The 27,089-nt window shown below is 46.8% G+C and overlaps 2 protein-coding genes across 4 annotated transcripts in view; both read left to right on the top strand.

Annotated features, from left to right (window-relative positions):
• Positions 1 to 2,833, top strand: part of LOC102443662 (cytochrome P450 2J2-like) — a 34,004-nt gene extending 31,171 nt beyond the window's left edge. Inside the window, exon 9 of one of the 2 annotated variants that reach the window (XM_075936105.2) lies at positions 333 to 2,833. In XM_075936105.2, the coding sequence (XP_075792220.2) occupies positions 333 to 508 (176 nt within the window). In that variant the 3' untranslated portion in view covers positions 509 to 2,833. Of the gene's footprint in view, positions 1 to 229 lie in introns of both variants that reach the window. The other variant, XM_089780446.1, reaches the window with a different exon arrangement.
• A 7,284-nt stretch (positions 2,834 to 10,117) lies between these two features.
• Positions 10,118 to 26,200, top strand: LOC142830554 (cytochrome P450 2J2-like). Of its 2 annotated transcripts, XR_016350242.1 has the most exons (10): positions 10,118 to 10,387; positions 12,876 to 13,038; positions 14,825 to 14,974; positions 15,647 to 15,807; positions 17,952 to 18,128; positions 18,716 to 18,851; positions 20,336 to 20,523; positions 22,980 to 23,035; positions 23,206 to 23,344; positions 25,663 to 25,799. XR_016350242.1 is itself a non-coding variant. In XM_089780445.1 (9 exons), exons 1-9 carry the CDS (start codon positions 10,178 to 10,180, stop codon positions 25,836 to 25,838), a joined length of 1,500 nt encoding a protein of 499 aa, XP_089636571.1. In that variant the 5' UTR covers positions 10,121 to 10,177; the 3' UTR covers positions 25,839 to 26,200. The 2 variants fall into 2 exon arrangements, 1 of the variants encoding a protein (XP_089636571.1); XM_089780445.1 differs by lacking the exon at positions 22,980 to 23,035 and having other exon boundaries at positions 10,121 to 10,387; positions 25,663 to 26,200.
• The last annotated feature ends 889 nt before the right edge of the window (positions 26,201 to 27,089 follow it).

The following is a 27,089-nucleotide window of genomic DNA, read 5'->3' as shown; positions in this document are numbered from 1 at the left end:
CCTTGAGGGCGGGGGAGTGCTCAAAGCCTCTTCTGCTCTCGCACCCTCCCTGGCAGCTGCATGCGGTGCTTCCAAGTGCCATGTGCTCCTGATACCAAAGTACTGATGTAATGAATGCAAATCTTTGCATCCACAGTTATAAATAAAGGAAATTTTAGTAATAAATGCACCAAATGGTGAATCAGAAGGGGTGAGGACTGATGATAAAACCATCTCTTCTTCCCCACAGTTCTGAAATTGCTGCCATGGAAAATTAACACCTCATTTGTCATGAGACCTAAACTGTTCTGACAAGAACCTTTGGCTGATGTGCACAACTGTTTTCTTTTCAGGAAAGCGGGGTTGCCTTGGTGAGCAGCTGGCTAGAACAGAGCTGTTCCTGTTCTTCACCATCCTCCTTCAGAAATTCACATTCCAAGCTCCAAAGGACGTAAAGCTAAGCCTTGAGTTCAGAATAGGAATTACTCTCCACCCATTGCCATACCAAATCTGTGCAGTGTCTCGGTAGGGAAAGCCACAGCATTTTTGTCATTGGCCTATTTCTTAAAATAATTAGTATTTGCTGTGCTCTTGTATAGGGCTGCATCTACAATATCAGTCATTTGACCATTTGGGAACCTGATATTGGAAGGGACTATAGCAGTTATGATACATCCTACCATGCTGGCAGTTAGTCTTGATGTCCCTCCCAAGCAGCCTGTGTATGTACACTCAGACCAGCCTATTCATTCCTACTGCCCTGTGAATCTGGTTTTTAAAAAAGGGTAAATATATTTCTTGAATGCCTTCAAAAAGAACATTTTGTTTCATTTGCAGTTTTTCGTGACCGAACAAAAATTGAAATATCTTTGAAATATTTCATTTTCAAACAATCACAATTGAAACATTTCTGCAGTCCTTCTTTAAACAATTTTTTTTACTTAAAAACATGAACCCGCTTTACCTGCATCCTGCTACCTCTGAATCTTGCTAACTAAGGGTATGTCTACATTGCACGGCTATTTTGGGATAACAGAGGTATTCTGAAATAGCTAACCCGTGTCTACACAAGCTGCCCGTTATTTAGAAATATTTTTCACTATAACAGGTGCGCTATTTCGCCAATCCGGTAAACCTCATTTCATGAGGGAGAAGGGATGGCTCAAAATAGCGTGTTATTTTGAAATTTGTCACTGTGTAGATGTGCCAAATTTAAAAATAAGGTATTTCAAAATAGTTTCGAAATAAAAGATATGCAATTTGCATAGTGCAAATTGTATATCTTATTTTGAGTTTAGGGTGCTATGTGCAGGGGCAGATGACCATTTTGCGGGGCCCCAGGCAGTGTAATTCCACGGAGGCCTCCTTTGCCACGGCGCATGTGTGGGGCTTTCTGAAGCGCGGGGCCCGGGGCGGCCGCCCCGTTCGCCCAGCCCTATATCCGCCCCTGGCTGTGTGGATGCATCCTAACACACTTCTCTTGACCATTGTGATCTTTGATGAGAACTCAGTGTGACGGACCGAGCTGTATCTGGGCACGGATGACGGCGTCCGGTCAGGGCGAATTGCCCAAAACCAAGGCTGCTTACAGCCCTTAAATGGAGACCTTTCCCAAGTAGCCCACAAACCAGTTACACTAAGTGCTCCAACTGCCAATCTGGCCAGCAGGAAGCCTCACGAGCAAACCCCCTCTGTAACCCCAGCTCTCCCTGTGCCACAATCAGCCTCAGGGCTTACACACAGGTGAGGGGTTATAGAACCCAATCTGACCTACTCCAAACAGGTTCTCCCGATCCCAAAGAACTAGACACAGATTCCCAGTCAATTTACACTTTGGATCTTACCCACAAGGTCACGCAGGGCCAATCCTTTAGTATCTAAAATCTAAAGGTTTATTAATAAAGTAAAGAAAAAGTTGAGAGTAAGGTTATTAAGGAGAATACATTACATGCACCAATCACCAAGTTCTTGATGCAGGTGTCTTGATCATGAGGGTTATCCAGCAGCCTGGGGACTAAGGGGTTAACTATACCTAAGCCAGGTAGGCTACGTCTACACTGGCATGATTTTCTGGAAATGCTTTTAACGGAAAAGTTTTCCGTTAAAAGCATTTTCAGAAAAGCGCGTCTAGATTGGCAGGACGCTTTTCCACAAAAGCACTTTTTGCGGAAAAGCGTCCGTGGCCAATCTAGACGCGCTTTTCCGCAAAAAAGCCCTGATCACCATTTTAGCGATCGGGGCTTTTTTGCAGAAAACAAATCTCTGCTGTCTACACTGGCCCTTTTGCGCAAAAGATTTTTGGAAAAAGACTTTTGCCCAAGCGGGAGCAGCATAGTATTTCTGCAAAAACACTGACAATCTTACATGAGATCGTCAGTGCTTTTGCGGAAATTCAAGCGCCCAGTGTAGACAGCTGGCAAATTTTTCCGCAAAAGCGCCTGCTTTTCCAGAAAAAGTGGCCAGTCTAGACACAGCCATAGAGTCAGCCAATAGGAATGTAGGTAGGAATTTCAAACTGGGCAGTTTCACTCCAGCTACTGAGGGGGACAGACATCATGTCCGTCTCCAAGAAAAGACTCTTCACTAACTGTAAATAGGGTAAAGTTTAGATAAATCTGTTAGGTTGTATTGTTTTATGGTTTGGGAATGGGAATCTGATGTCTGTGCATTTAAAAAATGGGGTTTCCTCTCTTTTGCAACTAAAATCTTGGCCCATGGGGAGGCCCCCCCATGAGTATATAAATTGTGACTTTTCCATCTAGTCATTATGCTTGCAACAGAAGCATTGTGGTGATAATAAAAGTTCTTTCTCTTTTCTTTTTATTAACCTGATATTGGTTAATCTTTGTGTCCTGGATTTTTACTTTTGGGTCCTAAGATTTCCCAAGTAATCTCTCCCTGGTTTCTTGTTTATTACTTGGGTGGTGGCAGTGGATTTTATCCCCAAAATCTAGGCTTTTAAGATTTTGGGGAAAGCTTTATACCAAAGTCTAGAAAGATAAGGTTTTGGGGTACTTTTGTGGGCCCCCACTTTTGCATTTATCGTGCCAGAGTGGGGAAAAAGCCTTGACACAGGCGCTCAGCAGAGATGATATAAACTGCTATCTTAAACGTCTCTGGTGTACATCCTTAAAGGTCTCTGGTGTCAGGATGGGTCAGCAATCTTTCCTGGCTCTCTGTCCCTCACAAGGCTGCATCTGGGATCAGAAGCAGAATTGAAGACAAAACGGAATCTGCCTCGTGGCACTTTATATTCATTCCTGGTGCCTTCCAAGCTGGAGAGGGTTACATGGTCAAGTGACCTATCTCTGTGGCCCCTGCCAGCAGTCATTAGATCTGACTGGTTTGCAGGTTTCCAGACTCATTCCTCAGGTGTGTATTGGCCATCTTGAGAGCCATGGTCCTTGGGGCCGTGCTAAATTGCATAGTCATTGACTAAACAATCCTTCTTTACAACAGGCATCCCAGGTCCATCGCTCTGTCTCAGGCAGAGAACACATACAGTATAAGTATGAGTCCATATTTATAACTCCACATACAAGCATCACACAAGTACACGAGTAGCATACCTAGAATCAGTAGAACATAAGCTTTCATTTGACGCCTCACATCAACCCCTTTGTATAGATTTTGGGGCAAACGCCCCTTACTCCCTCCCATCCATGGCCGCAGCAGTGATCTGTCTGCTCCCCTTAAAATCCAGTAACATGACTCTCATTCCCACTTTCCTGTCCTGGGCCATTGCTAGGGGGGCAATTGCCCTGGGGCCCAATGATTTAGAAGGGGCCAGATCTTCAGGCCCTTTAAATTGTCGCTGGAGCCCTGCAAAGCATGGCCCAGGCAGTGCTGAGGGCTGGCTTGGGGAGGCTTGGTGCATCCAGGTGGCACTGTGGACTGGCTGCCCCACTCCTGCCCCTTCCACCCTATGCCAAGCCCCTTCCAGGAAGCCCGGATAACCCCCATAATTCCCAGAGCCTGGTGAAGTCTCTTGCCAGCCCTACATCTGACCGACAGCAGGAGCCGGCAGCACAGTGTGTAGAGGGGCTGGCTTCTGCTTCCCCTAGTGGGGGGAAAGGAGGCAGCAGCTTCCAACCCCCTCCAATTAACCGATCACATCCCTACTTAGTTCAAGTAAATATAATCACCGTTATTTGAAAAGCAGTTTCCCTTCTTTCTCCTCCGTTCCCTGTTTCTCTCAGGAGATTGCTCGCCTTCTTGAAGTAGGATCAGCTTTTTGTGAATGGTGGTTTATGAAGCCAGCCATTTTCACTCGTTCCCTCCCTGCTGTTCCCTTTCAAGCACCTGCAGAAAATCCAAGGAGTCAGCGAAATGGCTCACATGTTGCATTGTAGTTTTCCAACTGATTCTGCTTAAAAAATTCCTCAGCCTGCTCCTGAACTGATTGGTGAGATAAAATAGTTTAAGACCATGATGATGGATGCAATATAAACCTGAAGGAGCTTTGGGAGGCATTAATGGCACAAAGAGAGACATTTGCTTTCATTGCAGGGTTTGGTCTCAATAGGGTTGCCAGATGACTTAACCAAAAATACCGAACACCAGTCCCCGGGGAAAAAATTCTGTGGAAAAAAAAAGGGGGGAGGGAGTCCAAAGTTGTTGAGGAAAAAAAAGGACCTGGAGAGTTACTAAGCAAAATAAATAAATAAAAAATAAATAAAAAATTAAAAAAACCCAGCATGGCCCCTTCAAGAAAAGAGGCTGGGCTCTGCCTCTCCTACCAGGTTACCGGCGGCCATCGTCTCTCCCTGCTCTGGACCTGACTGCTCCCCTGCAGAACCAGGTAAGTGGGGAAGGGGGTGGGCAGGCTGGGCCTGGTTGCTGAGTGTGTGTAGGGTTGCCAGGTGTCCGGTATTGTCCCAGAGAGTCTGCTATTTTCACTTCTGTGAGAACAGCACCCCCCGCCCCCACACACAGTGGATGTCTCCTTGAGGGATGTGGGGACAGATGTGGCACAGGGCACCAAAGTAGGTGGGGACAGTCCTCATTCTATCCAGACAATCTGCTGACTTGAAGGTCAAATTAGCTGTGACAGCTGTAGCACCCTACCTGGCAATGGGGTAACTTATGGCCCCAGCGGTCTCACACAGCCCACCAGAACATTTCAACACAGTCTCCGAATGGCTGTTCTATTACCATTTTCTCAGCACATTTGCCTTATTTTAGTTAGTTTACAGCTGGGCACTTAACCAGTCCCTGAATGACATTTTACTCCTCACGTCATTTCAAAGCAGCAGCGCCGCATGGAGACCAGAATCAGCAGGGGAGTACCCCGCTGACCTTAAGCTCCATGTAGTACTTCCACTTTGAAATACCTCATGCAGCCCGTGGCCAGTCAGGGATTTCGGCTCCACATGGAGTTTGAAAGCAGCAGACCCCAGGCTCCATGTGACCCTGCCGCTTTGAAGCTCCCCCTCCTCTTTCCCACCCCCTGGCTGCCCTTAATGATAGAGGCAGCAAGGGATGAGGGAAGCAATTGGTTGACTAGTTGACTAGCTTTTCACATCCCTACTCTATGTGGCTCTGTCTTCTGGAGGGAGGGGGAAGCTTCATGTGGTCACCTCACCCCCAGCCCAATCCTCAGCTTCTATAATTGGGAACAAGCAGCCAAAAGGAGCTGAGAGACTGGCCCGGGGGATGGGGCAAACAGAAGCCTCTCTCCTCTCTTGGGGCTGGGAGTCACATGGAGGGAGCAGCCTGCAGTTCCAAGTGATCTGGGGCTGCATCAGGCAGGGAGCTCAGTTTGCCTTGGGGGTGCTGCAAGGCTGCTGGCCAGGAGATGTGTAGGTAAGTGCCTCCCAGCCAAAGCCTCCTCAGGGACCTCTGAGCCTCCTGCACCTCAACTCTCTGCCCCAAGTCACCATCCAAACCCTCTGCTCCTCCCTGCCCCAGGTCACAACTCCCTTAGGGTATGTCTACACTACCCCGCTAGTTCGAACTAGCGGGGTAATGTAGTCATCCGCAATTGCAAATGAAGCCCGGTATTTGAATTTCCCGGGCTTCATTTGCATAAAGCCGGCCGGCGCCATTTTTAAATGCCGGCTAGTTCGAACCCCGTGCCGCGCGGCTACACGCGGCACGGAGTAGCTAGTTTGGATTAGGCTTCTAATCCGAACTAGCTTACTCCTCGTGGAATGAGGAGTACAGCTAGTTCGAATTAAGAAGTCTAATCCAAACTAGCTACTCCGTGCCGCGTGTAGCCGCGCGGCACAGGGTTCGAACTAGCCGGCATTTAAAAATGGCGCCGGCCGGCTTTATGCAAATGAAGCCCAGGAAATTCAAATCCCGGGCTTCATTTGCAATTGCGGATGACTACATTACCCCCGCTAGTTCGAACTAGTGGGGTAGTGTAGACATACCCTTACAGACTATACCCCCTCGTACACCTCTTCCCCGGGCCAGAATCCTCTCCCGCATCCAGATCCCTCCCTGACCCTACACACCAATCCCCTGACCCAGGTCTCAACCCCCTTCTTCATCCAAACTGCCTCTGGGTATGTCTACACTACAGCGTTAATTTGAGTTAACTTAATTCAAAATTGTTAATTCGAATTAAGCTAATTCAAAATAATGCATTTATACACAAAACCTATTTTGAAATATCATTTTGCTATTTCAAAATAGCGCATCCACACTGAGTGGACCCTGAACCGAAGTTAAGGCTGGCCGGAACCAGTGCCGGGAAGGCATCAGGTTAGGACTTAGTGGCTGCGTCTAGACTGGCAAGTTTTTCTGCAAAAGCAAGTGCTTTTCCGGAAAAAGTTGCCAGCTGTCTACACTGGCCACTTGAATTTGCGCAAGAACACTGACAATCTAATATAATATTGACAGTGTTCTTCCACAAATACTATGATGCTCCCGCTCGGGAAAAAGCCCTCTTGCGCAAATGCTTTTGTGCAGGAGGGCCAGTGTAGACAGGTAAAAACTGTTTTGTGCAAAAAAGCCCCGATGGCGAAAATGGCAATAGGGGCTTTCTTGCGCAAAACCGCGTCTAGATTGCGCAAAAACATCTGTGCCAATCTGGACGCTCTTTTCCACAATTGCTTTTAACAGAAAAACTTTTCCGTTAAAAGCATTTGCGGAAAATCATGCCAGTCTAGATGCAGCCAGTGTGTGGGGCTGCTGCCTGAGGCTAACTGAGCTCTGTGCTTAAAGGAACCCTACCCCCGCCCCAGAGAGACAGTTCTCAGGGTTCCCCACTTGCTTGTCTACCTCAGTGATGGACAACAAAGCAGACCAGTCTTGGAGTGCCATGAGTGCCCGCACTCAGGACTCCACAGCACTCGGCCACACGGAGCCAGAGCTGCCCCTGGGCACACCTGTGCATCCCGTGGGGTCGTTGCCAACATCCCAGATGCACTTGCTGCAGGCTGCCATCCGGAGGGGTCCATCAGGGGATTGTCAGGATCCAGGAGGCCCTGCGGGGGAGCATCCACCCTGAGGAGCCCTCAGAGCCACTCCGGTCGTCTCCACTGGGGGTTCGTACCGCATTCCTCCCTCATGTCCTTCCATTTACTCCTCCCTAGGCCCCCTTCCTGATGTCAAATAAAAGTCACTTTTTTTCATAAACATGAACTGTCTTTTTTTAACAAAACTGGGGAGGGGAAACGAAACTCTGGGGAGACTGGGGAAAGGAGGCGGGAGACGGAAGGAGAGAGGATGGGAGACGAGAGGGGGAAAACTGGGAGGAGGGAGCTGGAAGAGGGAAGCAAGGGGAGGAAGGAGAGGAAGCTCAGCACTCAGGGGTGGGGGGGTCTTATTGGGCCACATGTCTCCCAGCACGGCAGGTGCGAGGGCCTCGGTGTCCCTGGGGGGATGGGGAGGAGGGTGTGGAGGTTGAGGTGGGGGGTGTGGAGATTGAGGAGAGGGGTAAGGAGGGAGAGGTGGGGGAGCAGGAGTGGGAAGAGGAACAGTAGCTGGGGGGGCAGCAGGTGCTGGGGCGGCACGGGGCAGCACGCTCTGCAGCAGGATCTGCAGGTGTGAGCACAGGGCATGGTCCTGGCAAGCTCCTCCCAGCGGAGCTGCAGGTTCTCCTGCACCCAACCCAGAATGGTGAGGTGCAGGGCTTGCAGGGCCCCTAGGTGCTGGTCCCAGTACCCCTGCTGCGTGATGGTGGTCCAGAGGAGCATGTCCCAGGCGGGATGGTGCACCCTGCACGTGCAGCTGGTGCGGCTGTGGAGAAAGAAGGGGAGTGGTCAGTTCTCCCTGGGGACACAGTGGATGATGCCCAGTGCCCCCTGTGAGGTGCGGGCGACCGTGCCCTGCACCATCAGAGCCAACGTGCTTGCACAGAGGATATGGTCGAGATGTCTGGCTCTCCCCAGGAGTGGGAGCTGCCCCAAGACCGCACCTATGCCCCTGTGCCATGTATAGTGCGGCCGAGGCCGGGGGGAGAGGGGAGAGATGTCCCCTGCCTCTGTGTAGAGGGGGCGTGAGAAGGGAGGGCGTCATGCTGGGTTCCACCCTGAGGTTGGGAGCATGACAGGTCTCTTCACACTTGCGTGTGGCTATCGGGCCATGGCCCCTGTGTGGCACGTAGCTGGAGCCACCTTCCCAAGAGTGGCACGGCACGTGCCTGCATGTGCACAGGTGGCTGCATGATCCGTGGGAGCTATGGCCCATGCGCACAGTCCCTGGTCTCCCTTCCTGTCTCCGCCCGCCCGGGTAGGAGACCGTAATGGCACTTACCTGGTGTGGCCTTCCCTGATGATCCTGCTGACTCTGGTGTCGGGACAGCTCGGGGATCCCGCTGGTGTGGCACCCTCCGTGCTGGCCCCTCTGCCACACCTGGGTCAGGGCCCTCTGGTCCCAGCTCGCTGCCCCCCAGGATGTGGTCGAGGGTGGGGAAGTTGGGGCAGGTGTCAGCCCCTGCTGCGCCACCGCCCCTGGTGGCCCTGGGGAACCCCTGCCGCAGCTCTTTAATTTTCAGGAGCACCTGCTTCTGAGTGTACCTGTGCCCTTTCTGGGCCATGGTGCCCGCTATGCAGCCACAGACGGGCATGTTCCTCCTCCTGGTGTGGAGATCATGGACATTGAGGGCCTCCCCCCAAACCTCTATGAGGTCCATGATCTCTGCACCTGGATCTCTCCAGGCGGGCGGGCGTGCGCTTTATACGGCCCATGGCTGGCCCCTGGGTGCTGGGGGACTGGGTCAGGGACAGCTGGCTAGCACTGGCTGCTTGGCTCATTATAGGGCTACTGGGTCAGGGGCAGAGACTGCTGCCAGGTCTGGCTCTGGCACGTGTAGTCTGGCCAGGATCTACCCTTTAAGGGCTCCTGGGCTGGGGGAGAGGAGAAGAGTTTTCCTGGTTTGGCCCAGAGCGGTCACCAGGGGAAACTGGGAAGGTCTGGAGGCCCCTTATTTCGAATTAAGTGTCTACACAGCACTTATTTCGAAATAGCTATTTTGAATTTGGCGTTACTTCTTGTAGAATGAGGTTTATCAAATTCAAATTAAGCGCTCCGCTATTTTGAATTAATTTCGAAATAGCGGTTTGCATGTATAGATGCTACTAAAGTTAATTCGAAATAAAGACTGTTATTTCGAATTAACATTGCAGTGTAGACATGCCCTCTCAGGTCTCACACTGTCTCCTGCACCCAAGGCCCGTACCATATGTGCCCTTCTGCACCCAACATCCATCCTAGACCCCAACAGAAAAATGCAGCTCTTGACCACTTTCCAACATCTAGGAGTGGTCTCTCCACCAAAAGTTATTGCCCACCCCTGTAATAGAGAATGGGGGAGAAGAGAATGCTGTTTTCAAAACATTTAATACACACTGTAAGAAGATCTTTTGCATTCCTGACTACTAGATTTGTAGACAATGTGGTTCTACTAGATATTTTTAATGATAGAGAAAGGGGGAGGAGATATTTTGTGAATGATTTTTTTAAAACAGCTGGGTGAAAATGAGAACTAATGAGGAAAAATCTGACTGATCTTTGCTGATGAGTTTAAGGAACCACAATGGGAAACTTAGCAGAGTTTCTGGGTTAAGACTCTGGCATGGGAAGCTCTTGTTTACCTATTTCAAGTTGTTTTCATCTGGCTTGTAAACTTTGTCCTCCTTTGGCACAAGCAGCAGGAGGGTGGGCCTGGGCCCGCTGCAACCGGGTTTCCCTCTGCCCCTGTCACACTTTCCTCTTTCAGCTGCAGGTGCACATCTGGCCAGGGAAAATGCCGCTGCAGGCTGCTCCTGGGTTACTGTGGCTCTGGCAGATTGTGCCCTTTCAGACACTGGCCGTGTTCTTGGGTCTGTTCCTGCTGATTTCCGATGTCATGAAAAGGAGACGACCGAGGAATTTCCCACCGGGACCTTTGTTTCTGCCCTTCCTGGGCAACCTACTCCACATGGATGTCAAAAAGCCTCATATCGCCATTGAGAAGGTAAGTGGGGTAGGGGAGCAAGCACAGAGAGTTCTGTCTGCAAGAGTGCTGGAGACACTGACTCAGACTCTCACCTGCGCCTGAGGAATGTTTGGCACAGCTCATGGCAGCAGCTTTCTGCACTGCCAGGGCCTCAGGGTTCTCCTGGTGCCGCGCTAGCCCCTGGCCTAAATAAGAGCCCATTCTAGATGTTCTGAATTGCACCAGCTCCTAGCTGTCCCGTGTGCAGTTCCAGACGCCTGCTATCCAGGATCACCAGAGCACGGGGACACCTCTGGCCATGCTCCTTTTCCCTCTGTCATGTGAAGAAGGTGAGGGTCCCAGTTGTGGATTCCTTTCCACGGGTGGGTATTTAATGAATCACGTAGTCCATAGAATTTTTATAAACTACATGATTAATCGACGGGGGAAGGCGTTTAGTCCTGGCTTGCACCAGGTCCGGGAGCTACTCCCACTCAGCAGCTCTGCAGTTGATTTGTAGTAAGAGCCGGGTGGGCTCCTATACATTTAAACTGCAGAGCAGCAGCAGGGATTGCTCCTCGTGCCAGTGTGAGCCGGGACTGAGCTGGGCTTGTTCAGTCCCGGCTCATGCTGGATCCAGGAGTCTCAGCCTGCTGGGTGTCCCAGTGGGGAACTCGGATGCCCAATGGACAGGGGCTGCTGCCAGATCAACCTCTGCCCACAGCCAGCCCAGGACTCTGAGGATAGCAGCTGCTTCATAGCACCAGAACCTGTCTGTGGGGGATTCCAGAGGGACAGGGGCTCCTTCCCGACCAGCCTCTACCTGTGTCAAGCCTGATTCCATCATGGGCAGAGCCTGCTTCGCAGAAGCCTCCCTTTTCCTCTCCCTCTCCTCCATCCCCTGCGCTTCTGCCTCTGATAGACGGAGTGGGGAGGGGGAAGGAAATGCAGTAGAGACGGTGCTGAGCGGAGCTGGCTTTAAAGCCTGTTTGCCCAGCACCAGCTCCTGTACCTGCCCCCCCATTTGTTGCCTGTTGCAAGGGTGGGGGTAATGCGAGTAGCTGACTACCCAACAAGCCCAGGCTTTTCGGATAATTGACTAGACAACTACTCGCTTACATCCCTACTTTCCACATGGAAATCCTCAGAAGGTAGGACCTTCCAGGCATATGTCTGCTTTCTGCTGGGGGCACGGTTTAAATTAGACTTGATGAGCTTATGAATACAGGCCTGCTTACATGTGGGTGGCAGTGTCTGAGGGAGTGCACAGTGCCTCATGGTTAGGAGGCAGCCAGTGGGGAGTTGTGACTATACAGGAGGCTTGCACTGTGTGCAGGAGGTTGGGCAGTTTGATGAGCAGGCCCGTAAACATTTGCCATGTGAAAAGAGGCTCAGAAAAAGTAACCAAGTATAAGGTAGATTGAGACTGAGACTTGGAAGGGATCCGTGTACGGTATGAGGTTGGTGCTCATCAGGATTGGAGGAGCTCACAAGGAACTAGATGGGGCAGGAGCTTGCAAGAATGACAAGAAGTCTTCAGTGACAATGCAAAACGGCTTGTAGGAATTTACTTACAAGGCTTTGAATGAGCTTCCCAACAATGAAGAGTTAGTAAAAGCTTGTAAGACACATGGGGAGTTGGGCCAGAGGTGGAACCTCCCTGGCAAGTGAGGAAGGATGTGATGGAGAGGGAGGTAATCAGATATACAAAGTAAATTATGAAGCCTAAAAGAGTTTAGAACATTATTTGTGAGTGTCATCTCCTTTCAAGGACTAGGATGGGTTCCCTTCACAAACTCTGTGGAAGTCAGTAATTTGTTTTGTGCAGCTTTCAGCCACACCCTCTGAGTGCCCCAGGGAGATGCATAGTTCATTGTGAGGTGGGTGTAGGCTTCTCTCGGAACTGGGGCGTGTTTTGTTTAAACCAGTATGTTTGAGTTTTTTCACTACATAAGAACAAAGTATCTGCAGTCTATAATGCGACCAGTCAGGAACATGTCTGCTCTGCTTACCACAGAGAAGGCCAATTGTCAATAGCTATTATTTATTAAAAAAATATATATTCTTAAAAACAATGTATAGTCTAGTACCAACTTCAAGACAAAACATCTAGATGGTATCATGAGCTTTCGTGGCCCTGACCCATATCTTCAGATGAAACATTATTAATTTATTATTATTATTATTTTATTTACAGGTAGGCCTGTTTTATTTTGACATCCCATAGGAAACACCACAGGGCAGCCGTTGTCCTTAGATATGCTTATTTTACTGTTGTCTCATTCCCCTCCCCATATCTATAAAGATTTTAATTTCTATGTTTCATTCCCATGTTCTATCCTATTGTGAGCTCTCAGGGGCTGGCTTTTGAATCATGCTTGAAGAGCTAGGCCCTTCATTGCTATTGTAATACAAATTAGTAGGCGTATCAGTACAACAATAAAAGTAAGAAGTCATCACCTGGGCTCTAGTTCTGGTTAATATACGAAATATTCATGAATTAATGCACATGCTCTAATTTTTCCAGCTTGCTGAAAAATATGGCAACATTTTCAGCATGCAGTTGGGTAACCTGACATTTGTGTTTGTAAATGGATTCCAGCTGGTGAAGGAAGTGCTTGTCCATCAGGGCGATGACTTTCTTGATCGCCCAGACATGCCTCTTATCCATGAAATGTTCAAGACATTTGGTGAGTTTTTCTTCCAGCATTTCTCACGTACTGTTTCTGAAAATGAAGGCCCTGATCATGCAAATGGGTTACACTTTATGTGTATGAACTGAAGTCTGTGCTACAGTAATAATCTAGGACCAGATTCTCAAAGGTGTTTAGGTGTCTATCACAGGGTTGATATGCCAGTCACTCTTTTGGGGTTGGGATCAGGCTGTGTTATAGCCTGTGCTTGCCTCTCTAGGGATGCCCCCAGTCTTGGGGCTGCATGGCCCTGTTGCCTAAGTCAGTGATATGATGCCTGCAATAAGGGCAGCCAGAGTCAATCATATGGACCCCTGCCATCAGGACAGTGCAGCATAGAGACCAGAGTCAATACTGTTAGTAAGCCAGACCACGAGTTTCGAGGTGGGAATCATGCCTGTCCTCTCCACCAGATTCTGAACCCAAGGCAGGTTCCCTACCAAACCTCACTGAGCTTGTCTCTAGTTCTTCATCACCAAGTTTCCCTGGTTACCTTCTACCCAACTCTTTGCAGTTCACTATTTCTGGGTCTCCACAGTAACTCCCTTCTCTGTGGCATCTCAAGTCTGTGTGTAGGGGTCCATCTCCGGCTGTCTAGGCTCCACATCCTGCACTGAGGGCAGCTCTCCCACAGGAGTCAAGAGGACACCTCCTTCCTCATCAGCCCAGACTGCGCTGTTCTGCTGCCTTTTACATCCTCTCTCCAGCTGGAGAATGCCCAGTGGAGCTGAGGGGGTGTGGCCTCCTCAGCTAAGAGAGAAAGGTTAACCCCTGCTATACCAGTGCAGGATTGATACACCCCATCCCACTGCCTGACGACTAGAGGAATCAACTGGAGTTAGACACCTAAATACCTTTGCAAATCTGGGCCTTAATAACTTGATTCGATTTTGCAAATATTACACAGGTTCTCATGTTTCTTTGACCTCTCATGTTCACATGCCAACTGCCATAGCCTTGGTGGCAGCAACAGCAGATGGGGGCATATGAACTTCCATCCTGCATGGTCCCTTGAAAATTTTCCTTCGCCAAGAGTCAGTAGTGGAAGGATTAAGCTTCTGAAATCTCTCAAAATTACATCTCCAAACTTATTTTCTATAAGTTCTATATACTTTATGTAAAAGTGTAGCTTCTGTATGTCAGACATGACCCCACTTTTACTAGCGGCCCAGGCACTCTGGGGTTATGTTTACACTTGCATCCTAATTTGAAATAGGGCTGCAAATGTAGGCATTCAAAATTGCAAATGAAGCCTGGGATCTAAATATGCCATGTTTGATTTGCATTTCCTGGCCGGGCTCCATTTTTTGGAATTGACAAGCCCGGAATAACTGCCCTCATCTACATGTGGGAGTGAAATGGGCGTACGAAATAAAGGCCTAGTTTGAAATACCTATTATTCCTCCTGCAATGAGGTTTAACAGGTATTTTGAACTAGGGATTTATTTCGAATACCCGTTTCACTGCCTCATGTAGACGCGGGCAGTTATTCCGGGATTGTCAATTTCAAAAAATGGCACCAGGCCGGGAACATGCAAATCAAGCATGGGATATTTTGATCCCGGGCTTGATTTGCAATTTGGAATGCCTACATTTGCAGCCCTAGTTCGACTTAGGATGCAAGCGAGGACATACCCTCATATACTAATGATGAGCATAGGGAACATAACAGAACAGAAGAGAATATCTTGTGGAAAAATAACCAGGCCTCAATTAAACTTGAAAAAGGCGAGTATTAAAGTAATGACCATTACAATGCACCAGTTGTCATTTTTCACCCCAGGATTAGTATTCTCCAATGGACATAACTGGAAACAACAAAGAAGATTTGCTTTATCAACTCTAAGAAACTTTGGCCTGGGGAAGAGGAGCTTAGAAGAACGCATACAGGAGGAGAACAGATACCTCACAGAGGCATTTGAAGAAGAAAAAGGTGAGAATGAGAGCGAATGACACACTAAGTTTCTATGAAAAATTGTAGCCACGAATGTGAAATAACTGACATTTGCCTGAAATAAGAAATTAAATCGAGATCTTTTCTAGCACGCATTTAAGATGAGGGATTTAGTTCAGCCTATTAGACACACATGCACCTTGCTGTCATGGTCCAGATCTGTATACAGATATTGAAGTTTGGTGGTTTTGGGATTTTATGCTTTTATATGTCAGTAATGACACTAAATGCTGAGCTGTCAGCTTCGCTTCAGCCTCCAGGTAGCCACACAGATTTGCAAACTGTCTCACAAAAGTGCCAAGATTAATGACTAGGGAGTGGTTCATAATAACACATGTGTAGAGACCTGTGTGGAAATGTACAAATGTCTTTATGCAGAGAAAAAACTGACTTGAACCAGCAGTTCTGCTCCATGCAGCAAAAGGCAGCTAATTCCATCTACATTTTTAACAGTTTTGTCAATACTCAGGTGACAATGCAGCGAACATTGCTGAAGGGATGTGTCTGAGAGTGTGTGGGGGGGATAGTGTGATAGATGCACATTTTGAAAATGGATTTCATGCACATCAAATAGTTTATGCCTATCAACAGCTTTCTTCCCTTTTCTACAAAATCCAGAAGAAACCCAATTTCTCCCTTTTTCACTTCCAGGGCAACCTTTTGACCCTCATTTTAAAATTAACAATGCTATCTCCAACATTATCTGCTCCATCACATTCGGGGACCGGTTTGAATATCATGACAGTCAGTTCCAGAAGTTACTGCGACTGATTGATGAGAATTTCTATCTCCAGGGAAGTATTTGGAACCAGGTAGATCTTATTTGATTTAGCCTTTAACCACATGAACTCAATGGCCACACTCCCAGTAGTTTCAGTGCCACAGAGTCCTGTTGGTCCAAGATTAACCGTGACATTATCCTGCCTAAGGCATCTTTGCTGTCCTATTTCCCAACAAATCTCTTTCCACCTCAGTTCCCCCTCTAGCTATTCTCTTCCACCCTGCCCCCCTGAAGGTAATCCTGTCAGATCCTCTAGCCGGCATTTTCGGTACCAGTGCCCCCTCCCACCATGCACAGAGTGCGATGTCTAATGGGGATGAAGACTCAGTAGCCTGTTTTAGTGATCATCAGGGAGGTGTGCCTAGGAGCAAGGAAGGCGAAAGGGTCACAAACCCTCACTGTTCCCGAGCAACGCCCTTCCTGGCTGTCTCCCAGTGCCTTGGACTCTGCTCGGGGAGAGATATCTCAAAGACTTGTGTGGCGCCGTAGATTTTCTGGATACTTTTGCAGCAGTGGGGGTGGCAGGGTGTCTTAATGCAACAGGCCAGGTGAAAGATGACACTGGAGGCAGAGTCGATCTTCCATCAAAGTCAGGGGCTTACCTAGCTAGCAGCTCCTACAGGTGGCCCCATTTGCAGGGACAAAGCACTGTGTTTCATAATGATGCTGGCTAACTGAGATGGACCAAAAACCCAGGTTTCCAGGGACACGTTACCCAAATAAGGTTGGACCTTTCTCCTCTTGGTGCCTCTCAGTTCAGCACCGAAGAGTGACGGGGCTGAGACAGAACCCTGCCAGGACAGCAGCAGTCATGTGCCTGTGTCCATCTTCTCATGGTGCTGCGCCTGGGCAGTTTCCCATGTGTTTTACCAGCCCTTCAATACCAAAGTCCAACCTCTGATAAAAACGTCAATAGTATCAACATCATGTGTCGGCATATGAGGCCAGGTTTTGGGGTAATGACCTTTTTGTATTTTCCTGGCGTTTCAATCAACAAATCATTAACAAGGTGGTCTCCTCCCTTCTGAAGTGTCTACTACTACATAGCCTCAGGCAATACAGCACATGATCCTGTGGGGTAGAGGTGGGCAAGATATGTCCTGCGGGCTGCTTCCAGCCCACCCAGCCATCGGACCCGGCGTGCGGACCCCCCTGCCGGGATGCTCTGGAGCTGAGAGCCACATGGAGAGAGTAGCCTGCAGTTTTAAGTGAACTGGGGCTGCAGCAGGCAGGCATCCCAGCATGCCTGGGAGATGCTGCAGGGCTGCTGGCTGGGAGACACTTAGGTAATCACCTCCCAGCCAAAACCTGACACTGGCATCACTTCCCTTCACACACCCCAACTCCAGGTCACCACCCAAACCCTGTGCACATCCTTGCCTCAAGTCACAACTCTCTTCCAGACCCTGTACCCCCTCCTACTGCTCTGCAGGCCAGAATCCTCTCGTGCTCCCACACTTCCTCCCTGACTTTATACCCCAATCCCCTGACCCAGGTCACAACCCTCTCTTTCACCCAAATTCCCTCTCATACCTCACAGCATCTCTTGCACCCCCAATAACTTACTCTTTATGCCTTTCTGCACTCAAGTTCCATCCTAGACCCCACACCTATCCACAGAAAAGTGCAGCTCTGGACCACTTACAAAAATCCTGGAGTGGCCAACCCCACCAAAAATTATTGCCCACCCCTGCTCTAGGGTTGCCAAAGCAATTTGGGAGAAGTGGCTGATAACCAGCCCAGCAGAGGGCTGAGAGGAAAGAGTCCATATCTTAGCAAGAAAGTATGGGCTGGTGGTTAAAACAGTGCTCTCACTGTCTGGCTCTGAAACAGATGCCTGTGCAATCGTGGCCAAATCACTTAATCTCTTGCTATGTCAATTCTCACTATGTAAAATGACGTTAATTCGTCCTTTCTTCCACCCTTTGATTTTTTTCTCTCTTTGAATTCTAGGCTGCTAAGCTAAGATACTGTCTGATATGAAGATGTGAAGTGCCTAGCATGGTGGGCTGCTATCCCCTGAGGGCTCTGAGCATATCTATAATGCAATTATGTATTAGGGAGGTTTAATAAATGTGGTGTCTCCAATAGAATGCATGGGGGTACATTAAATCATACGATGGATTTTTCTAAAATGAGGAGAAAACACACTGTGTTGTGTTTGTATGTCAAAAGCTGTACAACACCTTTCCCACCCTAATGAAGTGGATCCCAGGACCCCATCACACCATTTTCAAAAACTGGGAGAAACTGAAGTGTTTTGTGAGGGAAATTATTGCAAAGCACAAAGAGGACTGGAATCCCTCAGAAACCAGAGACTTCATTGACTCTTATCTGAAGGAAATGGCAAAGGTAAGAGATCAGAGAACCACACAAACAGACACAATCCACTTCTTTATTTTAAAAGTTAGTAGTAGAACTACAGTGACAGAGATCTCCAACTGAGCTGTCTGAGCATCTGACTCTCCATTAGTGAACAGTTCGAAACCTCAGGGGCTGATTCTGCAGAGCCTTTAAGCCCATGCTTTGCCTTAAGCAGGGAAGAGTAGGTTCACTGAAGTCAGCAGGCCTTCTCACATGCTTGAGTGCTTTTCTGAATTAGGGCCTAAAAAATGTAAGGGTTTGCCTGTGTTCTAGGGTCCAGACCAAAAAACCAGTTAAAGTGTCTGGGACTCTTTCAGCGACACCAGCAGGCCTTGTGCTAAGGCTTAAAATCAGCTCTAACTTTTCATTCTCAAAAATTATTCCCGAAGCACAGTGTTTCTATCTAATGGTGCTGTCCTTTGAGGGGCTGTGTTTACTCAAATCTCTCTGAAGGCAGTGGAAATGCAGGGCACCCGGCGGTTTGCATACCTGAGCCTGGCATGATGTTTACATGTTTTTGTATAATACTAATAAATATTGTTTTCATACCTCCCACTTTATGTCTTTGTTCTAAGGTGGATGCTGACCCTAGTTTCCATGAAGAAAATCTCTTATTTTCCACATTGAATCTTTTTTTTGCTGGAACTGAAACAACATCTACAACCATCCGTTGGGCTCTGCTGTACATGGCCACAAATCCAGAGATTCAAAGTAAATGGACATGGATTATTTCTTAATATCTCTTGAATTTCTGCCCTTAACCCTTGCCCCATCAAGTTTTTCAGAGAATTCAGAATATTGTTTTATTAACAGTTTATGCAAAGTTGCTTTCTTCCCACAGTTGCCATTTCCTTGCATTCAGAAAACCTTTTCCTTTTTCTCCCCATTAGTTACACTCCAGAAACTGGCATAGGGCTAAGAAGTGGAAACCATAGCTGTAACAACCTTGATTTAAGAGGAAGCTGGCTTTGTGGCTAATGCATAGGACTGGGGTTCAAGGCACCCAAATCCTAGTCCAGGTTCTGCCTCAGACTTTCTGTGTGACACTGGGTGAATCATTTAACTCTTCCATGCCTGGAAATGTAACTTTGTGGATTTAAAAAGGTGGACCATGGGAAGTGTCCTCTTCAGCCTTCAGATGTGAGCTAAAGAGGCAACAAAGAAAGATGTGGAGAAATTGGAAAGGGTACAGAGAAGAGCGACAAGAATGATTAAAGGGTTAGGGAACATGACCTATAAAGCCAGGTTTCATGAATTGGGCTTGTTTAGTTTGGAAAAAAGAAGATTAAGGGGGGACATGATAGCGGTTTTCAAATATCTAAAAGGGTGTCACAAGGAGGAAGGAGAAAATTTGTTCCTCTTGGTTTCTGAGGACAGGATAAGGAGTAATGGGCTTAAAGTGCAGCAGGGGAGGTTTAGATTGGACATTAGGAAAAAATTCCTAACTGTCAGGGTGGTCAAATATTGGAATAAATTGCCAAGGGAGGTGGTGGAATCTCCCTCTCTGGAGATATTTAAGAACAGGTTAGATAGACATCTGTCAGGGATTGTGTAGACGGAGCTTGGTCCTGCCTTGAGTGCAGGGGGCTGGACTCGATGACCTCTCGAGGTCCCTTCCAGTCCTATTATTCTATGATTCTATGAAGGGGCCTGTGTTGAAAATAATGGCAGATTAAACCTGCTTCCTGTCATGCAAAATAGGGTCGAACCCTGCACTCTTGACAATCTATTGCAAAGATCCCGTGCCTGAACAATTGGAGGATGTTGCCTGACTGAGAAAAACAGCACATAAATATTTTCAGGCTCAGATGTCCCTTAGGTCAGCCCAGTAATTGACTTCGCTCTTTTGTATTGATAATGCCTTTACATTTGATTTTGAGAAGAGGAGTAAATAAATGCTTCTTGCATTCTGTGTGGGTATTAAAGGAGGTTTTCTTATTATTATTTAGTTACCCTTAAAAATGCTTCTCATCTCCATCCTGTTGCATTAGTCTCTGCCTAATCAGCTGCAGTTTTCTTATGTATTTGTATATTTAGATCTACATTGCTCACTGATACTCTTTTCAAAGCGTAAATAGAGTGTTCTTAGGAATACCTTAAATCAATGAACTCTGAACCCTGCCCAGTTTAAGCCTGTTGTTCCATGAACATATTGTTTGTTCTCATACCCACGATGACCTCTCCTCTTTTCCTAGAGAGAGTGCAAGTAGAGATTGACACAGTGATTGGCCAGTCTCGACAGCCAGCCCTAGAGGACAGGGACAACATGCCGTACACCAATGCAGTTATTCACGAAGTGCAAAGGATAAGCAACATCGTGCCTTTAAATGTGCCGAGAATGGCAACAAGGGATACAACACTGGATGGATACCAACTGCCAAAAGTAAGCTGGAAAGAAATGTATCTTTCATTTCTCATATTGGTTTAAGAACTTAAAAGAGATGAGCCCAACCCAGTGTCACAGACAGATACACCTTTGCCCCGAGGAAGATTCAGTTCCAAATCTGTACATATTTTGGAAAGCAACAAAGATACAGAGCAGCACTTTAAAATATAGGACTATAATTCCAAAACCAAAATCTTGATACTCACATTCCCAAGTTTGAGGCAGTTGAAATCCCTATCAGAATTTTGCAGTCTTCATAAAACATGATGTAAGTGATTTATATTAACTGCATGAAACCCTAGTAAAGGGACTAGAAATTAGGTCCAGCACAAGATCACCACTGTGGCTGTTCCTCAAGAAAGCACAGTCAGGCTCTTGGACCCAGAAACTTCAACTTATTTGAGCACCTAAGTGTTCTGGAAACTAGTGGGATTTAAATGCCTAAATACCTTAGGGTATTGTCTACACTACCACCCTAGTTCGAACTAGGATGGTTAATGTAGGCAACCAGAGTTGCAAATGAAGTCCGGGAATTGAATTTCCCGGGCTTCATTTGCATGTTGCCGGGCGCTGCCATTTTTAAATGTCCGCTAGTTCAGACTCCGTGCCCGCGGCTACACGCGGCACGAACTAGGTAGTTCGGATTAGGCTTTCTATTCCGAACTACCGTTACTCCTTGTGGAATGAGGTGTACCGGTAGTTCGGAATAGGAAGCCTAATCCGAACTACCTAGTTCGTGCCGCATGCAGCCGCGGGCACGGAATCCGAACTAGCGGACATTTAAAAATGGCGGCACCCGGCAACATGCAAATGAAGCCCAGGAAATTCAAATCCCGGGCTTCATTTGCAACTCCGGTTGCCTACATTAACCACCCTAGTTCGAACTAGGGTGGTAGTGTAGACATACCCTTAGAGAGTCTGGGCGTTGGTGTTTGGAGATAGGAGGGGGTGATTTGTATTTAAAGGTGGGGAATATCTTATCTTCGGCAGCTCCAGAATTCTGAATTTCTTTTGTCTCAAGCCTCAGCATTTCTGACTCTACCTCGCCATGATGCTGAGCCACAATTTCTCCCCATGGAAGGGAGCACGCTGGAATTTCTAACTCAGTTCCCAGCATTTGTTTAGCAGAGGGTCTCCTCAGATCCTAACCTTTGGGCACATTCTTCTTCTCCAGCTTGTAGACTGATGCTCAGAAAAATTGGGACACACCCAAGCTCAAGGGAATTCCGGAGTAGAGCCAGGCAGAGAAACATTCTACCAGTCGGTGGGCCGCAGGAAACCATTGCTTGTGGCGAGCTTCCATTCTCCGACACAAACCTCTCATTAATACAACTTAAAGGAGATGTGTACACAATAGCAGGAGGAAAGTGCATTGTATAGTCCATATACAGTAAAACTCCAATAGTCCGGCATCCAACTGTTCGGCACTCCCGATACTCCGGCATCAAAATACCAAGCGCTCCTGACCAGCTAATTAAAAAGACTGCCGCTCAGCACACGTGCTGGCTGTAACCAGATGGAGCATAAGGTTGGGAGTGGGGGGAGTGGGATCGTGTTACAATATGGAGAAGAGCAAAGGGGAAACGTGATAGGAAGGGGAGGAGGAGGAGGATCAGGTTACAGTACGGACGAGTGAGACATGAAGAGGAAAGTGTAGGAGAGAGGGAGGGAGATTGAGTCCTGGACAGCTGTTAAGCCATGCAGCTGTACCGGACCTCCTGATTCTCTGGCAAATCTGATAAACCTGCACCACTTAGGTCAAAAAGGTGGCAGATTATTGGAAGTCTACTGAAGTTTTTTTCCTACTGGGATTGCTAAAGTGACATGCACATAAAGTAAGGGCACATGAAGTGAGAGGCACATGCTGATTGCCCACAACGTTGACCGAGAGCCGTATGCTGTCTCTGCATCCCATCAGAATACCACTATGGATGCTCTGGCACACCCCACAAACTGTACGTAAACCAGTGCAGTTAGCAAAACTACCCTATCCCAGGCGACCATCTTGGTTACAACAACCTTGCAGCCCACTGAGATGAAGGAGACCTTCTCATGTGGCCCACTAACTAGCATAGGTTGCCCATTGCTGTTCTATGCACAAAAACGTCATGTAAGCCCAACTACCACCACATTCATGAAAATTTAGCTCTTAAAAAAGAAAGGTGGGTGGGTGGGTTTTGCTCCTCTTTGAATCTTTATGGTGTATAAAGAATGCCTGAGAGTATTTAACATTTTTGGATTGGTTTTTATATAAAAAATTCAATCCTGCCTACCTTGTTTTTCTTAGGAAATGCATGAGAGCTAGTAGGTTTGTAGTATTGCACCTACGAAGGAAATGCTTAAAAATGCTTTAAAACAGTTGGAAGAAATACTCTCTTTTGTCAAAGATTAACACTCCTCTCTTTCCTTCAAATCTGTGATGTCTGCCATTCTGTTCATTCTGGCTCCTCCAGAAATACTACCAGCAAAACCAGAGAAAATCAAATTTGAGGTTTGAGATAAATATAAGGTAAAGAACTGGCTGGAAAATTATCTTTTAAAAAATCCTGTTGTCCCTTCTCTGTATATCATAAAAGATTTAAAAGAAACAACATGGCGCCTCCTTTTTTACCTCTTTGTAGGTCACAATTAAAAATGGAATCAGGGAAGCGATACATTCCTTTTGTTCTCTTTTTTTAGGGTACTGTTTTGGTTCCCAATTTGACATCATTGCTGCTTGACAAGAATGAGTGGGAAACCCCTCACACTTTTAATCCTAAGCATTTTCTGGAGGATGGTCGATTCAAGAAGAGAGAAACTTTCCTCCCATTCTCTGCAGGTGAGATGTCTGTGACACTCTCCATTAGCATTATAGCACCAAGTCTTGGGCCTTCTCCTTTTTCATGTTAGGCAAAAGCCCACAGTGTTTATTAGTGGCAGAATCTCAATGGAAAATGAAAAGCTCAGAAATGAAACTCATGAGCAGCATTCATGTTCCTGTCCAGTTTGCACAGTTATTTCATAGGTAGAGGGCATGTCATTCTTCAACAAGTGCTCCTTCCTAAAGCGGAGCTAGACACAACAACAGAAACAAAGGAAAAATAGTGTAGACATAACCAAAAGTGGGTAGAAAGAGGAAGTAGCCTACCTCACTTGTTAGGAACATCACAGTGAGGACAGGAGGTGCCTTCTTAATCTTTCACTGTTCCTTTTCACTTATTGGAAGAGGCACCATGGGGAATAAAACATGAGGAAGAAGAACCATTAGAATATTTTACTATAGGATGTGATGGATTCTCCATCACTTTGATTCATTAAGGACCTGATCTCACACTGTTAAGTCAATAGGAACTTTAGCATTAACTTCTTTGAGCACAAGAACAGGTTCTAAATCAAACCTGGAGAATTTCAAAATGCTGTTCTCTATGATTATCACAAATTGTTGGGTATGATGTAGCAATCTCTGGGTGACATTCTATGGCCTGTTGTAGGCAGGAGGTCTGATTAAATGGTCCAATGGCCTCTTCTGGCTTTAAAAATCTCTGAAAAGGAAGAAAGAAAACAGAGGAGAATCAGTTTCATACTCACTCCCATGAATGTCATTTTAACACTACTGGAGTATCAGCCCCTAAACCCAGTTTGATTTAGGGTACAAACTTTACAGCTAGCCCATTTTTCTATAAAGGCATAGATTTGACTCTGTCAGTATAGCCCCACATATTTTTGGGGAAGTTCAGCTTTAAAGTCAATCTTTACAGATCAGACTTGTCTCTGATTATTTCTTGTTCAAAAGGCTTGCCAGTTAAGGTACATCTATATAGCAACATTATTTTAAAATAACTAGCGTTATTTAAAAAAAACTTAGGTCACGTCTACACAGAAGGTGGTTATTTCAAAACACTGTCAAAACACTGTCAAGCTGGAAGACTTCTTACTCTGATTCCTGTAAACCTCATTGATTGAGGAGCAAGGGAAGTAAGAGAAAGAGTGCTCTATTTCAAAACAAGTGCTGTGTAGATGCTGCCAATTTCAATTTCAAAATAAGCTATGCAATTGACATAGCTCAATTTGCATACCTTATTTCAAGTTAAGCCCTCCTCTGTAGATACACCCTTAGGGATTTTTGTGATTTGCCCACATGACCAAGATCATAAAAAAATAGCTCTGAAAATCAAAATTTCATTCAAATATGGATTTTCACCTGAATATACATGAAAATTGGTGGTTCCATATATTTATTTTAGAGAAAAACAGCTATTTTCATCTGATATTATATGCCAAATTTAAAGAAAGAAAAAAGATGCCACAAACAAAACTGTGTGAGAGGCAGAGATTTTACAGTTTTACAAAAGTCTTGTTTATACAGAGGTCAATCAATACTTTCCCGTAACTTGAAAGAACAAGCAATATTAGCAGTCTTTGGGTATGTGCTTATGCACAGAATAAAATACCTTTTCTCTTTTTGTGAAGTGTATCTATAAATAAAGAGTAAAGGCCTCCCATTTAGGCATAATGCTGGCTAGACCAGACTGTGTTCAGCGGTCCCTGTGTTATGTCAATGAGAAGCTAGGTCAGGGACAGATTACACCTGTCCTGTGTTATTTTCACTTTTCAATCAAGAAATAATACAACAGTGTGCGGTGGACGTGGTAGGGAAGTAAGACATCAGCTAGACACAGAAATCATAGTTTTCCGTCAGTTAGGTATGTGATTTAAAAAAATCAATATAAATTAAAACATCACACCCTTTCTAGTGTGGATGCAGTTATGGCAAGGGGAATTTGTTACACAGAAATAAGGTAGTAGTGTAATAGCATAGTTAAACTATGTAGATTGGGCCTTCAATAGCCATGCAGAGATGTGGTTGATCTTCCAAGAGTTATCAAACATCATTGTTTCTATTATAAGAAGGAATTACTGAAGTACTGCCGTAATGAATGCAAAATCTTAGCATCCACAGTTATAAATGAAGGAAACTTTACGATTAAATACAGCACATGGTGAATCAGAAAGGGGGTGGAACTGATGACAAAACCATCTCTTCTTCCCCACAGTTCTGAAATTGCTGCCATGGAAAATTAACACCTCATTTGTCATGAGACCTAAACTGTTCTGACAAGGACCTTTGGCTGATGTGCACAACTGTTTTCTTTTCAGGAAAGCGGGGTTGCCTGGGTGAGCAGCTGGCTAGAACAGAGCTGTTCCTGTTCTTCACCATCCTCCTTCAGAAATTCACATTCCAAGCTCCAAAGGGCGTAAAGCTAAGCCTTGAGTTCAGAATGGGAGCTACTCTCTCCCCGAAGCCATACCAGATCTGTGCGCTGTCTCGCTAGGGAAAGCCACACCAATTTCATCATTGGCCCATTTCTCAAAATAATTAGTATTTACCCTGCTTGTGTATAGGGCTGCATCTACAATATCAGCCATTGGACCATTTGGGAAACTGATATTGGAAGGGACTATAGCAGTTAGGATACATCCTACCATGCTGACAGTTAGTCTTGATGTCCCTACCAAAGCAGCCTGTGTATGCAAACTCAGAACAGCCTATTCATTCCTACTGCCCTGTGAATCTGCAGACCTGGGTTTTAAAAACGGTAAATGTATTTCATGAATGCCTTCAAAAGGAACATGTTTCATTTGCAGTTTTTCATGACAGAACAGCTTTGTTCAATAAATTTCGCTTCTGTGGAAACCAAGTTTTTTCTCACTTTGTAATGAAGGGTAGGGAGAATTTAAAGGTAGGATTTTTTCATACCAAACCTCGTGTGAGCCAGGATTGAGCAGTCCCAGCTCACGCCGAGTCCCGGACCACTGCGCCTTTGCCTTTTAAACGTAGTAAGAGCCGCCCAGCACTTTGTACATTTAGAAGGCAGAGCTGCAACAAGGGTATGTCCATGACACAGCACAAGCTGGAACTGAGGAGTCCCAGGTCTTGCTGGGTCCCAGACCGCTGCATCTCTGCCTCCCCAGCCCCACACAACACTCACTGAACACAAAAAGCACTTTGCACTTCTCCAGACTCTCCTAGCTAGGTATTCAGCAGTGGAATCCACATCACTTGGCTCCCAAATCTGTGCCTACATGAAAAGAACATTTATTCTGCACTTCGTATGTGAGATGCTAAGTTCTAGGGATATAAAGTCTGCGAGCCCAGACCTGGATCATGGATCAGCGACACTGGAGAACCGGGAGTTCCAGAGGGAGCTGCTTGCCCAGGGTCGTGCCATCTGTCACCATCTGCAGGCCCAGGTTCAGAGCGTTCTGCCCTGTGCCGTTCCTGAGCCTGCTGCCCCCCAGCTACTGTTCCTCCTCCCATTCCTGCTCCCCCCACCTCTTTCTTCTCAACCTCCTCACCCCTCTCCTCAATCTCCTCACCCTCCACCTAAAACTCCACACCCTCCTTCCCATGCCCCCGGGGATGCCGAGGCTCCCTTCCCCATGGTGCTGGGAGGCAGTTGGCCCGGCGAGACCCCCACCCCTGAGCGCTGAGCTTCCCCTCCCCCTTCTTTCCCTTGCTTCCCCCTTCCAGCTCCCTCCTCCAAGTTTTCCCCCTTCCCTCTCCCACCCTTTCGCCTCCCGTA

This window comes from Pelodiscus sinensis, chromosome 9 (assembly GCF_052426305.1).
Source record: "Pelodiscus sinensis isolate ZL-2025 chromosome 9, ASM5242630v1, whole genome shotgun sequence".
Taxonomy (NCBI): Eukaryota; Metazoa; Chordata; order Testudines; family Trionychidae; genus Pelodiscus; species Pelodiscus sinensis.
Note: the sequence above shows the minus strand (reverse complement) of the source record. Positions and strands in the feature narration are given on the sequence as shown.

What these genes read in the sequence shown, in the direction of transcription:
- LOC142830554 (XM_089780445.1), top strand. Translation starts at nt 10,178, where the DNA reads ATGCCGCTGCAGGCTGCTCCTGGGTTACTGTGGCTCTGGCAGATTGTG. An exon ending in TGAAATGTTCAAGACATTTG is followed by an intron (nt 13,039 to 14,824) that starts GTGAGTTTTTCT and finishes TTTTCACCCCAG; the next exon opens with GATTAGTATTCTCCAATGGA. An exon ending in GGCATTTGAAGAAGAAAAAG is followed by an intron (nt 14,975 to 15,646) that starts GTGAGAATGAGA and finishes TTTCACTTCCAG; the next exon opens with GGCAACCTTTTGACCCTCAT.